Source organism: Myotis daubentonii, chromosome 2 (genome assembly GCF_963259705.1).
Source record: "Myotis daubentonii chromosome 2, mMyoDau2.1, whole genome shotgun sequence".
Classification (NCBI taxonomy): domain Eukaryota; kingdom Metazoa; phylum Chordata; class Mammalia; order Chiroptera; family Vespertilionidae; genus Myotis; species Myotis daubentonii.
Window position 1 is genome coordinate 25,578,463 of NC_081841.1, and position 14,003 is coordinate 25,592,465.

At 41.2% G+C, this 14,003-nt stretch overlaps 1 protein-coding gene across 2 annotated transcripts in view; it reads left to right on the forward strand.

The window, feature by feature from the left end:
• BORCS5 (BLOC-1 related complex subunit 5) overlaps positions 1-14,003 on the forward strand; it is a 71,822-nt gene that overhangs the window by 44,826 nt on the left and 12,993 nt on the right. For both annotated transcript variants that reach the window (XM_059682223.1, XM_059682222.1), the window contains exon 3: positions 4,914-5,071. In XM_059682223.1, the coding sequence (XP_059538206.1) occupies positions 4,914-5,071 (158 nt within the window). The remainder of the gene's footprint in view (positions 1-4,913; positions 5,072-14,003) is intronic.

The following is a 14,003-nucleotide window of genomic DNA, read 5'->3' on the forward strand; positions in this document are numbered from 1 at the left end:
GAGAACCTTTTATGTACCAGATGCTGTATGTTAGACACAAGAGATAAAAAGTAAGTAAAACATGGTCCCTGTCCTACCAGCTCACAGTTTGTTATGAGACTTTTAAGTGCCTTGGAGAAGATAACTGTTTTAAGGTGTATTCCTACATATAAACCTTGGAAGGTAGGAACTGGTTTTGACTTACAGAGTTGGGGATAATTGAGTGAGGGAAGATGGGAAAGTTGCCCAAGAAGACATTTTAATAGATGGGAAAGACCTTGCCATGTTTTGTTAAAATGAATGTTTAAAAATATTTGAAAGGGAAATACATTCATATGAACGTCTCTCTCCAGATCCCTGTTTTCCAACTGTCTAATTCTTGTCATTTGAGTTTCTTTATGTAAATACTAGAGGCTCGGAGCATGAAAATTCATGCACTGGGGCGGGGGGTGGGTCCCTCAGCCCAGCCTGCCCCCTCTCACAGTCTGGGAGCCCTCAGGGGTGGGAGGCGACCTGGCGATCAGGGGAAGGCAATGCCCCATCACACCTCTGCTGCTGCCACTGCCAGAAGTGCAAGCCTTGGCCGGCCCTGGTTACCTGTGCCTCGGGCGGCCCTGGGCAGCTGGGCAGCCACCATCTGAGGCTTGCCTGTGCCTCAAGCCGGCCCTGGGGGGTTGGGGGGCTGAGGGGTCAGGGGGACTCTGGAGGTAGGCGCGTGGCGGGGCTGAGGGGATTGGGCGCCACCATCTTGTGGCTGTGGGTGCCGCCATCTTTGTGATGGTGTGAGGGTCAATTAGCATATTCCCTGTTTATTAGATAGGATAAGCGAATATGAATATATGCTTTTATTTTATTGTCCCTCCCCTTTTACACAATGGTAGTATGCTCTATACATTATCCCATATACCAGCGATGGCGAACCTTTTGAGCTCGGTGTGTCAGCATTTTGAAAAACCCTAACTTAACTCTGGTGCCATGTCACATATAAAAATTTTTTGATCTTTGCAACCATAGTAAAACAAAGATTTATATTTTTGATATTTATTTTATATATTTAAATGCCATTTAACAAAGAAAAATCAACCAAAAAAATGAGTTTGTGTGTCACCTCTGACACGCGTGTCATAGGTTCGCCATCACTGCCATATACCTTTCTTTTATTAATATCTTTTGGAGATTTTTCTATATGAATACATACAGAGCTTCCTCATTCTTTCCTATGATCATATATTCTTTCTTATGGCTGCATCATGGTTTAATTAACAAACTCCCCACTGATGGACATTGAGGTGTTTGTTCATATTTTGCTATTATAATCACTGTTGCAATAAATAATCTTATGTATATATCTTACATCATTTAACACACATGCTATTGTAGATGTAAATTCCTAGTAGTGAAGTTATTCTATCAAAGGCTTTATGCATTTGTAATTTTGATATCCATGCCAAGTGCCCTCAATAGAGGTCTTAATGACTTACACATGAATCAACAATGCCTATTTCCTCATAGTTCCACCTACGGAGTTTTTATCACACTTTTGGATTTTTACCAATTTAGTGGGTGAAAAATGGGCTAGCAATAAAGTTTTAATTTATATTTTTCTTACGATGAATAAGGTTATGCATCTTTTCTTATAGTTGAGGCATTGGTATATCCTTTTCTGTGAAGTGCCTTTTCATGTCCTTTGTCTGTCTGTCTATGGCTGATTTTTTGCTTGCCAATTCTAAGAGCTCTATATATAAAAGGAAGCTTGCCATTTGTGACTGAGTTGCAAATATTCTTCCGGGTATTTTTGTGTACTTTTTAACCTGTTTTTGCTGTGGGGAATCTTGATTTTTATATTGTTGAATTTATCATTGTTTCCCTTATGGCCTCCACATTGTCCTGGCCTGCTGTTGGCACAAAATCATTCCTCTTTCCATGGTGCGTCCTCACTCTTTTCCTACTTCAGTCTTGGATTGACAGCATAAAGCTTTTTTATCTTCCCTCCGAGTCTGTTTCTGGGACTGTGTTCTTTGTCAGTTATAGGAGATAATTGATATTTATGTTAGGAGATTTCAGTGTTCTGAAAAAAATAATCCATCTCCTTGATTAGAGGCACTCTAGAAAACTGGAGTTTCTTGTAAAACTAAACATGCAGTTCCCATACAACACAGAAATTGCTCTCTTGGGCATTCATACCAGAGATACAAAAACTTATGTTTACACATAAACCTATACACAACTGTTTATAGCAGTTTTTTTTATCAGCCCCAAACTGGAAACAACTCCAGTGTCCTTCAGTGGGTGAATGGTTAAACAAGCTCTGGTACATACATGCCATGGAGTACTACTCAGAAGTAGAAAGGAACAAGCTACCAACAATATGTGACAACATGGATGAATCTCTAGTTAGGTGAAAAAAAGCCAGTCCCCAAAGGTTACATATTGTATTAGTCCAGATATAAAACATTTTTTGAATGACAAAGTTTTAGAAATAGTGAACAGGTTAGTGTTTGCTAGGGTTAAGGATGCTCCCCTAGCAAGGATGAGAGAGAGGTGGATGTCGTTATGGATGAGAGAGAGGCGGATGTGGTTATAAGAAGCAACACAAGATGCCGGAACCGGTTTGGCTCAGTGGATAGAGCGTCAGCCTGCGGACTGAAAGGTCCCAGGTTCGATTCCGGTCAGGGGCATGTGCCTGGGTTGCGGGCACATCCCCAGTGGGAGATGTGCAGGAGGCAGCTGATCGATGTTTCTCTCTCATCGATGTTTCTAACTCTCTATCTCTCTCCCTTCCTCTCTGTGAAAAATCAATAAAATATATTTTTTAAAAAAAGAGTTAAAAAAAAAGAAGCAACACAAGAAACCCTTGTGTGATGGAATGGCTCATTATTTGACAGTGATGGTGGACATATGACCCTACATGTGAAAAAATTGTATAGAACTAAATTCACCGGTGCGTCCGCACATGCACACACACATACACAAATGAGTGTAAGTAAAATGGAGACATCTGAATAAGATCAGTAGATTGTATCATTGTATCATTGTCAATATCCTGGTTGTGATATTGTATTATAGTTTTCCAAGATGTTACCTTTGGGGGGAGACTGGGTAAATAGATACACAAGATCCTGTACAATTAAAAAATAAATTCCCATTTTTGCAACTACCAGCTTCACCAAAAACTGCTATGTAGAGGCAGGTCCACTGGATAACTGGGCTCTTGGTGTTAGGATCAGCAGTGGAACAGCTGAGGGACCTAGTGCTGGCAGTGGAGAGTTGGGGAATGAGGCAGTGCCTCAGGTTCAACTCTGTGCTCTGCTCGGTCAGGCCAGATGAAGATCTGAGAGCAGTGACTGGCACTTCTAAGGATTCTCTGGGACTACCCAACTGGGTAGCTCATTTTACAGCCTGTCGGGGGTGGGGGGGAGGAACACTTGAGCTTGGGCTCCCATACCTCAGAACCAGTGAGGGCTTGACATTGGTGGTTGGGTGCAGGAATGGGGAAGGGTTCCCAAGATGACTTTTGCTATGGGTAGGTCCACCCTCATCATGCCCAGCATGTACCCTGTTGTCATGTTTATTTTAGTGTACCTCTTGCTGTATCATTGGCTCTGATATGAGGCAGACCCTGATCTAGCATAGTGCTTCTCAGAGTGTGGTGGGGGGAATCCCTGAGGTCCCCAGGACCCTCCTGGGGAGTTTTCACAGTAACATTTAGAGATTTGCTAATCACTCTCATTCTCTTACAAGTGTGCAATAGACTTTTCCAGAGGTGACGTGATGTGAATGAGCAACAAATTGAACATAGAAATGGATACAGAACTCCAACTGTATTCTATTAAGCCAGACATTAAAAAGATGTAGAAAAATAAAAACAAGTGCCACTTTTCTCACTTTTTTGTTTTGGAAAATAGAATTCTTTTTTCTTGAAATATGTTTCTTGTTAACATTCAATGAAGTTATTGTTATTTTTAAATGATTTAATAAATATTTAAGAATTTTCTCAGCTTAATTTTTAATTGGTGAATAGTGATATAAACTACATAAACCACAGCTCTTTGGGGTCCTCAATAATTTTTGAGACGGTAATAGAGTCCGAACACCAAAAAGTGTGTGATTACCAGAATGCATTTGGCCAAAAGTTGGTGGACTTGCGTTCTAGTCAGGATTTTGCTGTGTGACCATATGCAAGTCATTTAGTCTCTTTTATTGATTTCTTCTTCTATAAATGCTAATAATTGCCCTGTACTATATACTTTAAAGAAAAGTGAGATAATTCTATATGAAAAGCTTTGAAAATAGACTGTCTTATGCAAATGTAAGAGAATTTAGTAGTTAGACAACTAAACTTTTGTTGGAAGAAAATGTGAAGAATGAGGTTTATGATTGTGTCAGCTGATACTCTGTTCACTTTTTAAATTTTTTCATTTTACATCTCCTCCTAACAACTTTCTTATCCATTTTATTTCTTTTTTTTCAATTTCTCAGACAACGATTAGAATTATTAAAAGGAATTAAGTAAATACATCTTCCAAAGCTTTCAGTCAAGAAGGGATTTATATTCCTGATACTTTGAAGGAGTGTCATAAGGTCAGGAGTTCTGTCTTAGAGAAACCACTTACTAACTCTGTGACTTTAGGGAAGTTACTTAACCTCTCTATGTCTTGGATTCCTCATCTGTACATTGGGGCTAATAATACCTTGCTTTCCATGGTGATTAAGAGTATATAATAATGCACAGGAAGCACTTGGCCAGTGCTTGGCACATAGTAGATGCTCCATAAATGATAGTTGTTGTGATTAGCATATAACAAAAGATGCAAGATTAAATTTAGGTCTCTTACCCAGTCTTCAGTAAACTTATTATTAAGCTACTTTATTCATAAGTTTATTAACAGTAATTTTCATTTCATTTGACTTCATTCTTTTTTTCTGCTTTGAAGGGCTATTGAGTGGCCAGACTTCCCCAACAAATACCAAATTGGAGAAATTGGATTCTCAGCAGGTGTTGCAGCTCTGCCTCCGATATCAGGATCACCTCCATCAGTGTGCAGAGGCTGTTGCTTTTGATCAGAATGCTTTGGTTAAGCGAATCAAAGAGGTAAGTATTGTGGGAAAATAACATTGCTGACTTATTGTGATTCCCTGTGACTCGTGAGTCCTTTTCTACTGGGCATTAGAGCTAGTGAGCCCAGCTTTATGGGAAGTAGTCATTTTTCTGAGTTTTGACATTTGTCCTCATTGCTTTGTGGGATTGTCTTTCCTAACAGTAAAATGTGGTGGTGAAAAAGAGTGGTCCATGGAGCTAGACCAATATGGAGTTTGAATCCTGGTTCACCATTTAAATTGCTTGGGCAAGTTACTTAACTTCTCCTGGTCTCAGTTTTCCTCATCTGAAAAATGGGGCTAGTAAGTAGTAACCTACTCCCAGGGTTGAGTAAAAATTAAATTGCTCAGTTAAGTGTTAACTCTTTTTTAAATTTTATTTTTCAACTACAGTTTACATTCTATGTTATTTTGTATCAGTTTTAGGTGTACAGCTTAGTGGTTAGCCAATCATATACTCTATATAGAGTTCCCACTGATATTTCCAGTACCCACCTGGCACCCTACATAATTATTACAATATTATTGAGTATATTCCCTATGCTGTACTTTACAACTTCCAATCTGTGCTTCTTAATTTCTTCACACTTTTCACCCAGTCCACCCAACTCCTCTGCCCTCTGGCAACCATCAGTCTGTTCTATGCATCTATGAGTCTGTTTTTATTTTGCTTGTTCATTTATTTTTGTTATTTAGATTCCACTTGTAAGTGGAATCATATGTTACTTGTCCTCCTCTGACTGACTTATTTAAAGTAAGGGTTAGCTCTTAATAGTATGTGTAAAGTCCTGCCATACTAATTTCCTATATGTATTTTGTATTTTATTTTCAAATAGGATATCAGTTCTTTGAGAGCAGGAGTCTTGACATCTCCCTAAAAATTATATTTTTCACTGTGTTAACACATGAAAAGGTCAGTGATTCTTATTGAATGGAAGCAATTAACCCACAATGTTTTGTAAGGAAAGAAACAAAATAACTAAAGAGCATGGTAGGAAGTTGAGTAATTATTAACAGTAAGCAGATACTTCTTTTAAGCACTAAAAGTGTCATTGACCGGGCCATTGCATGGCACAGCTCTGGGTGCACCAAGGTATAAGTAAATATATTTTCCAAAGTTTTCACTCAAGAAGGGGTTTATATTCCTGACACCTTAAAGTATGTCATATAAAGAAAAGAAAATGTCAAGAGCTCTATCTTGGAGAAACCACTTATGTGAATGGCACCCCCTGTTGTTTAACAAAATAGTTCTGGTCATTGACTCAGGCCAGAGAAGAAGATTGACATGCAGTAACACACAAGTAAAAGGTTGTGAATCACAGCAAAGTAATTATTTATTGGGAATGAACATAGTACATCCTTGAAATAGCAAAGTAGTCGTCAGTTATATTGATAGATTTAAATTTGCCACCACTTCCAGCATTTTCGCGCCTATCTCTCGTAAAATGTATGCATATATGCTTCTCTCATGGAAGTCTTTTACTTGGTAGACTTTAAAATATGACCTTTCATATTGGTTGGTATTGATGTGGCCTTTCAAATGGTATCAACTATTTTACTACATTATGATGTACACTAGTGGCCCAGTGCACGAAATTCGTGCATGGGACGGGGGCGAGAATGTCGTCCCTCAGCCCAGCCTGCACCCTCTCCAATCTGGGGCCCCTTGGGGACGTCTGACTGCCGACCTGCTCGCCCCCTACTGACCCCCTTGCCGGCATGCTTGCCCCAAACTGCCCCCCCCCCCACGGCCTGCTTGCCCCCAACTGCCCCCCCTGCTGGCATGCTTGCCCCAAACTGCCCCTCTTGTTGGCCTGATCACCCCCAACTGCCCTCCCCTCCTGGCCTGATTGCCCCTAGCCCCATTCCTTGGTCGCTGGGGTGACCCAGGATACCAAGCCTTCCCTCCCACTCCCCGCTCCCCAGCCAGGCTTGGCTTCCTGGCCCAGTGACCCAGGTCGCCAAGCCTTCCCTCCTGCTCTCCAGCCGGCTTACCAGGAAGCCAAGTCTTCCTGCCTGCTCTCCAGCCGGCTCTGTGGTTCCTGCTGGCGCCACCATCTTTGTCATGTCAATTTGCATATTCCCTCCTTATTGGCTATGGGCGCTGCCATCTTTATCGCGAAGTGATGGTTAATTTGTATATTACTCTTTTATTAGATAGGATAGCTTCCAATCACAAACATGACTGCATTAGAATCACTTGGGTTTTTGTTTGTTTTAATACTGAGTTCTCTTGTCCCCATAATAGTCTAGGTTGTGGTTTGTGAATCATTACTTTAATAAGTTTACCAAGTGATTCTGCGGCCATTCTCCATTACCTGGGAATTGGAAATCACTGATCTACAGGACTGTTTCCAAAATAAGTTCTATAGCACTAATTCATGTAAGGAAGATCAAATGTTTTGCATATTCCATCACTACCTTGGAAAAGTCACAATGCATATTCTCTTGCTAAAAGTTCTTAGGAATCTTACAATAAACCAGCACTATTCAAACTTATTTTTTTTTTCAATCTCAGAACCCTTATATTAGGTAACATCTATTAACATCTTATAGAAGTAGCATTTTTAAAGAAACTTCTTTGGAAATGCTCTTGTACACATAAGAAAGACTTTACCATTTTTTACTATTGTCTTAGAAATTAACTGTGACATTAACTTTCAGAGAGACAACTTTAGAAAAATACAACTTTTAATGCTTCTTGTTTTTTTGTTGTTGTTGTTTTTGTTTTATTAGTTAAGGTATTACAAATGTGTCCTCATCCCCCCATTACCCCCCAACCTCCCCCCCACCCCCCGCACACTCATGCTCCCATCCTTGTTTTCTTTTTGAAAGATCCTCTAATCCATATCTGTCATTCTGTAGTTTAGGAAAGTGTAGTAAGAAAGATTGATAGCTCATTTTTAAAGAGCTGGGTAAAGTAGTTTGTAGCTGGTAGTACAACACAGAGCTTCTCATTATACATTTTCAAGACTCGGAACAGTGTTTCTTGGCCCCGAATATGTGTCAGAATCACCTGGGAATTTTTCCCTTCAGTATATATGATGGAAAGTTTCACACACACCCTGAAGTAGATAAATACTGTGAGCCATCATGTACTCAGTGCCCACCTACTACAGGCATGAACATGTCAACACTCCTGTTCCACCCATACCCTACCCGCTCCCTGTCACCTCCTCAACTGGTCTGTTTTGCAGTAAATCTCAAGCATATCATTTCATTCATAAATATTTAAGTTATGTATCTTTAAAAGTAAAGATCTCTTTTTTTTAAAACCTTTTAATATGAATCAGTTTTAGACTTAGAGAAAAGTCACAACTGTAGTTCAGAGAGTTCCTGTATACCCCTCACACAGCTTCCTCTAAAGCAGTGGTTCTCAACCTTCCGGCCCTTTAAATACAGTTCCTCATGTTGTGACCCAACCATAAAGTTATTTTTGTTGCTACTTCATAACTGTAATATTGCTACTGTTATGAATCATAATGTAAATATCTGATATGCAGGAGGTCTTAGGCGACCCCTGTGAAAGGGTCGTTCGACCGCCAAAGGGGTCGTGACCCACAGGTTGAGAACCACTGCTCTAAAGTGAGCATCTGACAGAATCCTAAATACAATGATCAAACCAGGAAATTAACACTGCTACAATACTATTAACTAAACAAAAACCTTATTTGAATTTCACCAGTTTTTTCCCCAATGAAGAACTCCTTTTAAAAAACACAACCACAATGCTATTATCATACCTAATATATTTAAAATAATACCTTCACTCAGCATAGCTGAGCTGCTTTTTAAGAAAATACTGATGTATAAGTCTTACTCTAAACCAGTTAGATTGAAATCTTTAAATGGTGGTACGTGGGGAAGGGAGGAAGCTGAGCACTGGTGTTTATGAAAGTTCTATAGAGGCCCTGGCCTAGTAGCTCAATTGATTCGAGCATCGTCCTGATACACCAAAGTAGTGGGTTCAATCCCGGTCAGGGCACATACAAGATGCAACCAATGAATGCATAAATCAGTGGAATAACAAATCAATGTTTCTCTCTCTCTCTCTCTCTCTCTCTCTTTCTTTCTTTCTCTCTCTCTCTCTTTTTCTCCTTCTCCCCTCTCCCTCTCTCTAAAAGTAGAAAAAATCAATAAACAATTTTTTGAAAAAACACCTGGCTGGTGTTCCTCAATTGGTGGGGCATCATCTCATGCACCAGTAGGGGGCATGTGGGATGCAGCTGATCGATGTTTCTCTCTCATCAATGTTTTATCTCTCTCCCTTTCCCATCCTGTCTCTCTAAAATAAATAAAAACATATTTTTTTAAAACTTAAATAAATAAATAGAAAGTATTCTAGAATCCGTAACCAATGTTGAGAACCAGTGTTCTGGAGCATTCATTTAAAACAATAAAGCTGAGCTAATTCTGTTTGAGGAACTATGGGGTTCACTTTGAGTCATCAGTAGTTACCCAGGATTGTTGGAAAACCCGGGACAGTACTCACAGTGCTGTGCAGTACCTCATAGTTCTCCTAGAGCGGAGGAGGTGGGCACTGTTTCAGAGTTCTCATTGATGATTTGTTGTTTCTGTTGGAAAGTGCTGGCAAACTCCTGAAACACACATCCATCTGTGCTCAGTTCAAACCTAAGGGTTGAAATTAGTCATTTCCAAATGAATAAAGTTGAGGATGTAGTTTTGATCAAATACCAACTCTCTGATATTATTCCAGATGTTTCCTGGAAATTTAGTTGCCAGAGTGAGGAAGTAACATAGTGCTCTGTGTGTTGTAAAGTGAGGGAACTTAATAAGCATGGAGCATGTGTATTGGTGGAAGTGTGGAGCCCACATTACCCAGAGGCCTATAAAGTTACAGGGCTTGTGATCACTTAAGTTTGGGTCAAAGGGAAACATGGCTATGTCCTAGTCTGATTCAAATAAGAGAAAATCAAGGAGTTAGCTAAGCTTTCCTATTGCTAAATGTGGATGATGCTCTTGAATGACAAATCTATATATATAAAAGGCTAATATGCTAAGTGTCCCTCCGAGTCTGACCGGTCGCTATGACATGCACTGACCACCAGGGGGCAGACGCTATGACTCGCACTGGCCATTTACAAAGAAACAGCACCATGGACCTGGTGCCGGCAAAGCAACACTTGGCTTCCCCCAAGTGGGACACAGGCCCCAACACCACCTTGTAGTGACAGCCCACCAAATCGCAGCCGCCGCTGCCAAGACCCCATGGCACAAAATGCGGCCCACAGCTCAGCCCAGCCCAGCCCAAAATGGTGGCTGTGGGCGCCGGGTAATGACGTCATGTATCAACGTCCGGCTTCCTCTCCCTAGCGACGACTAGCCTCCTTGGAGTTTCTTCCGCCCAGGAACATGACTTGCTTTATAGCTAGGTGCAAACATTTTACACTTTAACCAAATGTCTGTGAAGCATTTTCCCTTGTCTCATCTCATTTGATCCTCAGAAGTCCTGGAGTAGGTAGATAGGAGACTTGGTAGAATCCTATTTTCTTTTCATTAGCTGGAAAATGGAGATTTAGAAAGTTTAGAAACTTGACCGACTGAAAAGAAATAAGAAATGGTGGACCTTGAAAATGACTTCAGGTTTTCTGAATATAGTCAAACACTGCTGCAGTTAAATATTTTACCCTTTGTTCTCCCTGCATGATCTACAGTAATAATCTGCTTCGTGTTGATATTTACTGCTGTGTTTCTGACAATTACCTGAAAGAGAAGTTGGGGTGCTTCACTGGGCTGGAGAAAGTTTAGCTACATCAGAAAGCAGGTCTAATTAAGCAAGTTTATTCTATCCTATATGACAAAAGGCTAATATGCAAATCGACTGAACTGCAGAACGACTGGTCGCTATGACGTGCACTGACCACCACAGGGCAGACACTCAACGCAGGAGCTGCCCCCTGTTGGTCAGTGCACTCCCACAGGGGAGCACTGCTCAGCCAGAAGCCCTGAGCTGGGCTCACGGCTGGCGAGTGCAGCGGTGGTGGTGGGAACATCTCCCGCCCCCGTGGCAGCACCAAGGATGTCCAACTGACAGCTTCAGCCCACTCCCCATCAGCCAGACATCCCCCAAGGGCTCTCAGACTGCAAGAGGGTGCAGGCTGGACTGAGGGACCACCCCGCCCCCCCCCCCCACCCAGTACATGATTTTCCTGCACCGGGCCTCTAGTATTTTATAAATGTGTGTATGCAAGAGAAGTGGAAGATAGAGATGGTCTTCCTTCACAATCAGGGACTCCTGTAATAGACACTGACCATAGTTTTCTTAATGGCTGCAGGATGGCCCCTCAGTTAGCCAGCTCACACTGCTGAGCAGCTATTGCAGACCTACTTAGTGTGAGGTCCTTTCGGGGTTACAGAGAAATGTGACCTAGTCCCTGCTCACTGAGTACTGCCTAGGTGAGGGAACAGTAATATGAAGGTTAAGGCACTGTCGATGGAGAGTACTCAGTTATGGTTTATGATTGGAATTCTCTAAGAGTTAAAGATCAGGCAATCCATGAACAGGTGAGGTTCAAGCTGGGTCTTAAAGGAAAACCAGGATTCGGGAAATGAATGGAGAGAAAGAGCAGAGCATTGCTGACTGGGAAACAGCTTGACAGTCTCAGAAGAAAACTAACTTTGGGGCTTCAGGGGGCCAGTAAAGAAACTAAACTTGGTCCAAGAAAGCTTCTCTACATTAAGAACCACAGAATGTTGGAGTCGGAAGGAACTTGGAGATCTTCTGGTCTAGTGCCATCATTATTTAGATGCAGAAATTCAAGCCTGTTAGAGAAAGTAAGCAATTTAACCAGGGTCACAGAGTGAGACCGTGGCCAAAATTATGGAATTAAAAGTGGATGAAGATTAAAGGAGCTTTTTGTGTTATTTTTATTTTTTGTAGGTGGTATACTTGAACATGTTTACAGTTAAGGGGGGAGAGACAGAAGAGATAAAAGATGAAAGATAAAAAGGGGATTCATACAGCAAGATCCCTGAGGGGACAAGAGAGGATAGGATTTAGAGCCATGGGGTTCATTATTTTGAGAGAAAAGGAAGGCTGTAGGTAGGTTTATAAAAAGAGGATACCTGGTACAGATCAGTCACACCTAAGGAGCCTGTGTATGTATTCTCTCTGAAGAAGAGGGGAGGGCATTTGTTGGGAGTGACCACTGGGGAGTAGTACAGCTGTGAGCACTGGGAACCACAGAGGCTCAGCTGAGGGGAAAACCTCTACCTTGTATCCTTGGGTGAGTTAGCGTAGCGGTTGGAGTGCAAACTCCAAAACCTCCTTGCCCAGGTTCAAGTCCTGGCACTGCCTCTAACTATCTCTGTGACCTTAGCCAAGTTACTTAATCATTCTAAACCTCAGTTCCCTTACCTGTTATATGGGGATAAGAATAGTATCCATGTCAGTAAGGTTTTTGTGAGAATTAAACAAGTTTTCCTATGTTAAGTACCTAGGACCATGTCTGCCATGTAGTAAATACTGGAGTGTTAGCTCTTATTATTTGTTTTAAATATAAATAAACCACTTAAAGAGAAAAGCCTAACCTTATTGCCATGAATTGGCCCATATGAAGTTTCTTGATACAGCAGCAGCCTAAATAGTGGCTAATTTTAAGCAATACCCTCAATATTCAAGTGTGATAAAGAACTTAATAGTTAGCTCATTCTGGTTTCCTTGAATCCCTGCATGATTCCTTTCATACCATATATATGCAATTTTTGGAATTTTTGTAGTAAATGTAACTGTTCATTCTGCTTTGTGAGTAGCAAACTGGTGCCTAGGGAACACGGGTCACGAGAAATGTGAGACTGGATGACCACACATGATTAGTCCTTGGCCTCTAGGCTGTGGGTATATCACTCACCATTTAGGTGATTTTGGGGGAGAGCCCATCATTTCTCCTTAAGGATTCGAGTTGACAGGCAGACACTTTCAGTTCTAGGTCACATCTGTCATTGAAATTTGGGTTAAATGAAAGGTAAGGAAGCATGTGTCCTCCTAATGTGGGTGCTTTTCCCCGGGGCCGGGGAGGCTGGAGGGAAGGCTGGTGGCAGATCCACAGCCCAGGAAGACACGGCTGAGACATTTGGAGCCGTTCTTGTCACTGACCTAGATCGCGGCTCTGTCTCACTCTAGTAGCTATCAATGTGTAAATAAATTAGAATGCCTTTTAACTACGATAAAGCCACTAGGGCTATTTTGTTACAGTTGTTATGTGCTTGCCTAAAGGCCTTGAAACTAAATTCATGATATGATTCTGATAGTCTCGGTGTTTGTCATTCTTATGTGTGTTGATAAGCAGGCTATTTTAGCATAAACTAATATGAAGCATTGAAGGGGTGGTTCAGATGAACAGGTAAGAGTTGCATTCCTTAGAAAGTCATGTGATCACATACGGTTATAAAGAGACCCTAGAGTTTCTCTAATTTAGTTCTTTCATTGCACAAGTAAAGAAAACCAAAGCCCTTGGAGTTTATTTGGGACTTGCCCAAGGTTGATCTCTTAGGTAATGATTAAGATGATATTAGTTGAGTCTCTCTGATTCCAGGGCTCTTTTCTGCTTTACTATGCTAATGTCTACTTCTTTGGGACCTTTCATTTTATTTTCCTTTTCATGTAGTAGGCATTCAACTGGTGTTTGAAGGGGTGGGCTGCCCTTTCAGGAGTCAGTACACAGAGCTAGGCAGGGATTCTTTCTGTTGACAGTACAGTAATACTTAAGAATTAGCTGGAGCCATCTTCCAAGTGTCTGACCTGACTTTCTGTGCCATGCCTCCTCCCATGAGACAGGGAGAGATTGATCAAGGTTAATCCACTGCTCACAGTGTTGCAGAGAATCGGTGTCTGAACTGGTATTAGCATTCATTTTGACTTCCTTCGGGTAAAAGCCCGGTTTTGTGAACCATTGGTTAGGTGAGGC